Source organism: Etheostoma spectabile, chromosome 15 (assembly GCF_008692095.1).
Source record: "Etheostoma spectabile isolate EspeVRDwgs_2016 chromosome 15, UIUC_Espe_1.0, whole genome shotgun sequence".
Classification (NCBI taxonomy): Eukaryota; Metazoa; Chordata; class Actinopteri; order Perciformes; family Percidae; genus Etheostoma; species Etheostoma spectabile.
Genome location: NC_045747.1, coordinates 30,022,261 through 30,029,359, shown reverse-complemented (window position 1 = coordinate 30,029,359; position 7,099 = coordinate 30,022,261). Strand labels below are relative to the sequence as shown.

Sequence of the window (7,099 nt, the reverse complement as noted above, 5' to 3'; positions counted from 1 at the left end):
TATCTATCTATCTATCTATCTATCGAGCAATTGTGGTTGTTGCTTTGGATAAAAGAGTCAGCTTAATGAGATGTGTTGACATGTAATCTTATGGTAAGCAGAAAAACATTCCACCTGTTTTTAAAGGAAAAAAAGACAAATTAAACCTGTCTATCTGAACATGTTTTGTAATTGTAAACAAACCCCCACCGTGGCTGTTCCACTCTTTGGGGGAGCACTAGGTCTACAAAAAGGCAACAAAGGACCCAATGACGCTGTTGAACAGCAGGGCGGACCTCAGCTCCTCTGTTCAGATCCACGCTACCAGCAGGACATTCTAAAACTACGTCCTAATCTTAACCGTTACAAAACTAAAACGGTTACAAAACTATGGCCGTTTGGCTGCTTCATGTCAGCAAACGTAAAATGAAAGAAAAGGGGAACAAACTACATTTGGAACAAGTGAAAAGGGAAGTCTGCACATGCTGATACAGACAGTGTGCTCTCTTGTGATATATGGTTCCTTTTTTGGTGACTACTTGTTTAGACAATTAAGTATGAATTACATATTGCATAATATTTACTGGCATGCAGTGCAAAGTCCTCCCTTTGTTCTCTTCACTTCCCATTAAGTGGGATTTGTTTTTCTGCTCTACTGCGCAGACACAGTTTGGCACGTCCAACCTGTTGTGGATTTGGTGCCTAACAACTAAGCTGTGCGTGTTTCACCTGTGAGGACATGCGGGATGTGTCCTGGCGTCCCGTCAGGTCTGAGGAGGAGATGTTGACCGGTGCCCCACGATGAAGACGCATGCTCACCTTCCTCTCCTTCTCCAGACCTGGAAGACAAAAAAAGTTAAGACGTTTCCAATGGGTGGATGGGAAAGCTCCGGCTGTAGTCGTCTAAATTACAACACGTGGGCTGGATTATAACTGGTCAGTGAGTAAATTTCAGCCTTCCCCTTTTTCTTTTTCTGTTAAAAGTACAGGTATTTTTGAGGAACTGTACAGGCGCTGACCTGTGTGTGAGGCAGGGTTGAGTGGTGAGGGGGCGGCGACGTCCGGAGCAGCCCTGGCTCTTCCAGAGGCCGAGGCCATGCCCCTGGCTGCGGGGTTCCTGCTGTGCCTCAGCCTCTCCTCACGCTCCCGACGCTCCCTCTCTGCGTCCTCCACGGCCCTGTTGGCACCCTGACACACGACACACACACTCTCTCTCTCAATATCCAGTAGCCGTTGCCTTTTTAACCTGAATTGTCTCTTTCTGGTTTTCCTATCTGAGTAGGTACAAACACTGATAAACATACCAGTCAGATTATTATTCCTCATGTCGGATGACATTATGGTAAGGATCCCTACGGTGCTGTTTAACAGTAAGATCCTTTTTGTTTACAGCCCCGAAATCTCCATCACCGAACCCACCAGAACAGTATTTTTTTCATTGTGAAAACACACTTCATTCAAAGTCAACAGGAACCAAACAAAACTACCAAAGGCCGTCTTGGTTGTCCAATATTTAAACAATCACTGCTCTGGTTTGGTGGAAATAACCCCTCAATTCACCCATTTCCATGTGAAAATATGCTCGCTCAATACACGCTAAAAATATCATTTATTTAAATGGAGTCTGGTGGATAGCGACTTCAGAGCCGTTTCTGGGTAAACAAAAAGGATCTTACTCTTTGACGAAAAGGTCCATCTCTGTAGGGATTCTTTCCATAATGTATTCAGACACTGAGAATAATAATATGAGCCTGTCGGTGGCAAAAACAGAACTTTTAGCTGATGAAATTGATCATGAGTATTTGTCCATACTATCTTTAGGATTACATTGCAGCCCGGTTCACGGCTGGTGGTTAGTGTTCTCGCTCAATACTTGACCAAATTCAAAGATTTTTGTTAACATTAGTCACTAAAGACACCAATGCATGGGAAAATAGGGTTGAAAACTACCGAAATTACCCTTTAAGTCAATGTATGGCATTGACCTGTCGAAATGTTCTCTTTGGTACTAATGAAATGAAACAGACCTTTAAATAAAAAGCAGCCACTATCTTTAAGACTGAATATAAATGAACCTGGACTGAATGATAGTATGCAACCAAATACTGTGACAATACATTTTCTGAACAGCAAGCATCATTCAAGGTGATAAAGAATGAACTGAATCCCCTCAACGTGATGATACAACTTACAAATTTGAGCATGTTCCAGTCAAAGACGTAGTCGTAGGAGAAGCCCTGTCTGTGGAAGAGGTTCCTGAAGAGCTGGCGGAGGTACGAGTAGTCAGGCTTGTCGTCAAAGCGCAGTGAGCGGCAGAAGTTCAGGTAGGTGGCAAACTCGGCTGTGGGGGAGGAAACGGACCGGAACATATGAGGCTTTGGTTATGATCAACATTAATACACGATTTTTAACATTGTTCATCCGGGAAGGAGCAGCTCAACGTACATGGGTAGCCTTTGCAGAGGACCTCGATTGGCGTGGACATTTTCTTCTCACTGATGCGTTCGTACTTCTGTCTTTTGGTGGCGGCTTTGAGGCCTTGCCAGGGCAGAGAACCCAGGTTGAAGTACATGAGGACGTAGCCCAGTGACTCTAAGTCGTCCCGCCTGGACTGTTCTGTAGACAGAGAGGACAGAGTCAGATCAGCAGTCTGGACGGGTCTACCCAACCATGGCAGATGTCAGTACTTTTTGGGGACGCTTGTCTTACCGATACCCAGATGTGTGTTTATGGAGGCGTAGCGGGCGGTGCCGGTCAAGTTCTTGTTCTCGCGATAGGGGATGTGCTGGTGTGTGCGGGCGTCGCGGTACTTTTTGGCCAGGCCGAAGTCGATGATGTAGACCAGGTTGCCCTTCTTGCCCAGCCCCATCAGGAAGTTGTCTGGCTTCACGTCTCTGTGGATGAAGTTCTTGGAGTGGATGTACTCAATGCGGCTGATCTAGACGGGAGAAGATCTGGTGTCAGCCTTAAAGACCTCATATTATGCTCCTTTTCAGGTTCATAATTGTATTTAAAGGTTTAATTGTCTAAAAAAAAACCATATTTTTGTCATCCTGCAGATCTTTGCAGCACCTCTTATGACCCGGTGTGATTTATCTAATGAGTGAGGCATCTCACTTCTGTTCCATCTTTGTTTTTTGGAGGTTATTTTTTGGGGAATTTCCCCTTTATTAGATAGTGACACTGGATAGACAGGAAATGTGGAGAGAGATGGGGGGTGACACGCAGCAAAGGGCCGCAAGTTGGACACGAACCTGGGCCGCTGCTAAGGACTCTGAACATGGGACGCACGCTTGTTCTGGGTGAGCTAGAGGTCGCCCCTATAGCATCTTTGTTGGGAGTCGCACATGCGCAGTACCTACAGTGTGTCCCACACAGACTAATTTGTGGCGGTGCGCCACACAATCACCACCCATTGCGTTTTGTTAATAAAAATTAATATAAAAAAAAAAAATTACAGTATTGTCCAGCGAGGTATTTCTCTCCTCTGGCCGCGGAGCAGCCCCTCCCCTCCCTGTGTGCTTAGGCAGTTAGAAAGGGGAGAAGGGACAGGGTGCGGGGGGGCGGTGTAGGTAGGAGAGAGAGCTGGACGCGACAGGAGAAACACAGCTGAGAAGTCCAAAGCCAGCCACTTTGAGAACTCTTTATTGATCATTTTCCCTCCCTTTGTATTATTTCTTGTTTTACTTCAAAGCTAAGCTACCTAAGTAATAATTATAGGTAAAAAAATAATTTCCTGTATTGACACAATCAATAAGCTTTATGCAAACGACTGCGTAATGACGTAACAAATATGCAAATGAGTGTATGACATCATATATAGACACAAAGTAAAAGTGAAAAGCATAACATGAGCTTTCTAACCATGCAAACACGCTAGGGCTGCACAACATATCTTTTTTTTTTTTTTTAAATCATCATCTCAATATCAACTCGCGCAATAAACACATCGCGAAAGGCTGCAACGTATCGCAATATCCAATTTTTTGAGTTAGTTGAAAGAAAATATCAGTAGAAAAATACACATTTTTTAAGTGGTGCTTTTTATATTTCATGTTCAATTTGTTCAATAGAAGAATGTGTGTGGTTGAAAGGCAACATGCGATTTGTTGTATTTAGCAGAACATGAAAGCAGCAAAAATGCAGTACTCTTTAATATCTGTTGATTTATCGCAAGTAATATAGTTCTCATATTAAACAACGTTGTTGCATATTTTCCTCATATTGTGCAGCCCTACAACACGCTGTTTTCACAATAACAACAAAAAAACAAGTCCCTGTAGCTGTTAGCTCTCAGTTCTTCTTTTCTCTCACCATCTGGTCAGCCAGCAGCAGGACTGTCTTGAGGCTGAACTTTCGAGAGCAGAAGTTGAACAGATCCTCCAGACTGGGCCCCAGCAGCTCCATCACCATCACGTTGTAGTCCCCCTCGGCCCCGCACCACTTTATCGTCGGAATACCCACTGGAGGAAAACAGGGGGCGGGAAACAGGGGGGAAGGGGAATATATTTAGCGCTTATTTATTTAGTAATGCAATGCAAAGGGTTTCAAAAGATACAGTTTTTTTGAAAGAAACTAAAAATATATATGCTAAGGAGCACTAAAGCGGTTTTGTTCAAATGAGACCAACAGCCTTCTTACATCACGGAGGATGTTTAATATGTGCATCACTCAGTTGTAATTCTTTGTTTTATCAACTCTATGGTGGTTTAAGGCTTTGAATCACAAAATGTTAATGAGCATGCACACACGGGCCATGCCCCCACACTAGAAAAACATCCCAAATCTTGACCAAATACATTGATGTCGATATTGCGACAATTTTGCAGGGTTGACTATTGGTGCTTTAACAAAATAGTTTTACAATGAGATTTGAGATAAAGAATCATCAACAATGTGGATATACTGACTAAGTGGGTAAAGGCAAATAATAGGACAGCAAGTAGGTCTGGTAAGTTCAGAAAAAGTTCATTTTATTGTAATGCTGCCTGTAAAAAAAAAAATATATATATTTAAGATGACATCTGTTCTCAAACAGCGATGTACTGCCCGGTCCTACCGCACCCACAGCAGCAGAGTAAAGGCACTGGCCAGCTGGTTTTGTAGTAGCTGCTAATTGGCTGACGTTGCCAAGGCAAAGAGGCCATCTGGCATTTCCTTCTACAGGCAGACCGCCATAAAATGTTGTAGCTCAGCAACTAGCGCATACAAGCTATTTATATACGTACAAACAAATATACCCCCCACAGTCTGGGGCAGCCACCAGGCCCCAACCCTTCCTACCATGCTGTAACCAAAATACAAATGCCTGCGTGTGCACAGTTGTGCTTTGAGAGAGCAACCGTCTCTTCGTCGTGAAGTCAAGCACGCCGTTTGCTCCGAAGGTAGAAAACCCTAATAAGACCTGAATTCATCAGCCAGCGAAGGAGAACTAGTGTGTTAACTTGGTTGAAGCACACGTCTGGGGTTTCAGTAGCCACGTGGGCAGTATGGGCCCACCTAAAAAATCTGATTACTGATATAAAAAAAAAAATTATTCAAGAATGCACTACTTTGGGTCTTATGCAGCCGCTCTCTGTCTGAAACATGGATGCATCATAAGAACTGGATACAGCATTCGAGGCGGAGCCCTGTTCATGCCTACGAGGGTTGCTCAGAGTCACATGAAACCATCATGAATTTAAAAAAAAAAATGGTTCAATAAAATAAAAACAAAAATGTATTAACGGATTTACAGACCTCTCTATGGGGAAAACTCTTTTTGGGCCAGAGTGCATCACATGACTGATCGGAAGATGCAGTACAGAACAGGTCTAAAAATGATCAGGTCTAACTTTTAATACGCACGCATAGATTTTCAAGTGCTTGTAAATATTGAAGCAGAGTACTTGACAGAGTGGCAGGATGTGTGTGTACGTGGTGAGTATACAGTACCTCCACCCTGCATCATCTTGTAGATTTTGCTCTCGATGTGGAGCTGGGGGTGTTTGGTCTTCACACATTCCAACTTGATGGCTACCTCCTCTCCGACGGAGATATCGGTACCTGGAGAGACAGAAAGAGGGATGAGTTGCAAAAACGTAAAACAGACATTCACTACGGCATTGCTTCATCTAATGAGACGCTATTCAATCTGCAGCACGGATCAGAGTCCAGTGATGCTAATTTGCCAGAAAGATTATAATTTCTTCCTTGTCCACAGCTTTCACAGGGATCACAATTGCTGCTAGACACAGAACAAATATTTAAATCACTTGTGTAGCTGGTGATTAAAGTGGAGAAGACCTGCTTGGCTACATACTGTATCAGCGGTTAACACAGCACAGCCAGCACACACAGAAGAGAATGCAACAGTTTGCAGTGTGTACAGTGTCTTCCTTTCTCTTCTTTCATGTATCTACTTGCAGCTGGACACCAGGTTCCATAATCCCATTTCACACAGACACACACACGTTCCAGGCACGTGATTGGCAAAGGTCCAAAAAGTATGAAAACAAAACGGAGCCTCTGCATTCACCCAAGGACAAAAAAAAAAAAAAAAACACCACGACCTGATCATATACCCCCGCTTGTTTATAATCTTGCTTTTTATTTGTATAACTGGTGAAACTTGCAAGAAGTAATCATTCTACCGCTGTAAGGCTGTGTACACATCACCAAAAGGGGATCAGGCGGTGTGGGAGTGTCACTGAAATTTGTGTGACATCCTGTTGTCTCCATATGTAGCACAAGTAGACTTTATATTTCACAGTTAGTCTTTCCCGTCACATTGTTTATAGAACTCAGCGTTTCCAAAACGCACTTGAAGGCTGCTTCATTTCACGGAAAAAGAGAAAGAAAAGAGAAGGGAACATTTAGCTGTTACAAACTGCTAGCCAGTTGAGTGCTTGTCCCTTTAAAGCCTTGAATCATCTGTCACTTGGAACAACTGCAGCTGATATTTAGAAGTTGTCAACAGTGTTTGGTATCCTGCAGCGGTCTCTGTGTGCTTGGCTGAACTATCAAAACAATCTGATTGGCTGGAGACAGATATCTCGCAGAGAACAGCGTTTGGTTGAGAAAAAAAGCCCATTGCTCCGCCAGGTTGTTTATTTTAACACCATCACAAACAAGAATAAAT

At 43.3% G+C, this 7,099-nt stretch overlaps 1 protein-coding gene across 1 annotated transcript in view; it reads right to left on the bottom strand.

The window, feature by feature from the left end:
• Nucleotides 1-7,099, bottom strand: part of csnk1da (casein kinase 1, delta a) — a 21,087-nt gene that overhangs the window by 3,444 nt on the left and 10,544 nt on the right. The window contains exons 2-8 of the mRNA XM_032537431.1: nucleotides 5,914-6,024; nucleotides 4,294-4,442; nucleotides 2,689-2,917; nucleotides 2,425-2,595; nucleotides 2,172-2,320; nucleotides 999-1,167; nucleotides 709-818 (exon numbers count right to left, since the gene is read on the bottom strand). Of these exons, the coding sequence (XP_032393322.1) occupies nucleotides 709-818; nucleotides 999-1,167; nucleotides 2,172-2,320; nucleotides 2,425-2,595; nucleotides 2,689-2,917; nucleotides 4,294-4,442; nucleotides 5,914-6,024 (1,088 nt within the window). The remainder of the gene's footprint in view (nucleotides 1-708; nucleotides 819-998; nucleotides 1,168-2,171; nucleotides 2,321-2,424; nucleotides 2,596-2,688; nucleotides 2,918-4,293; nucleotides 4,443-5,913; nucleotides 6,025-7,099) is intronic.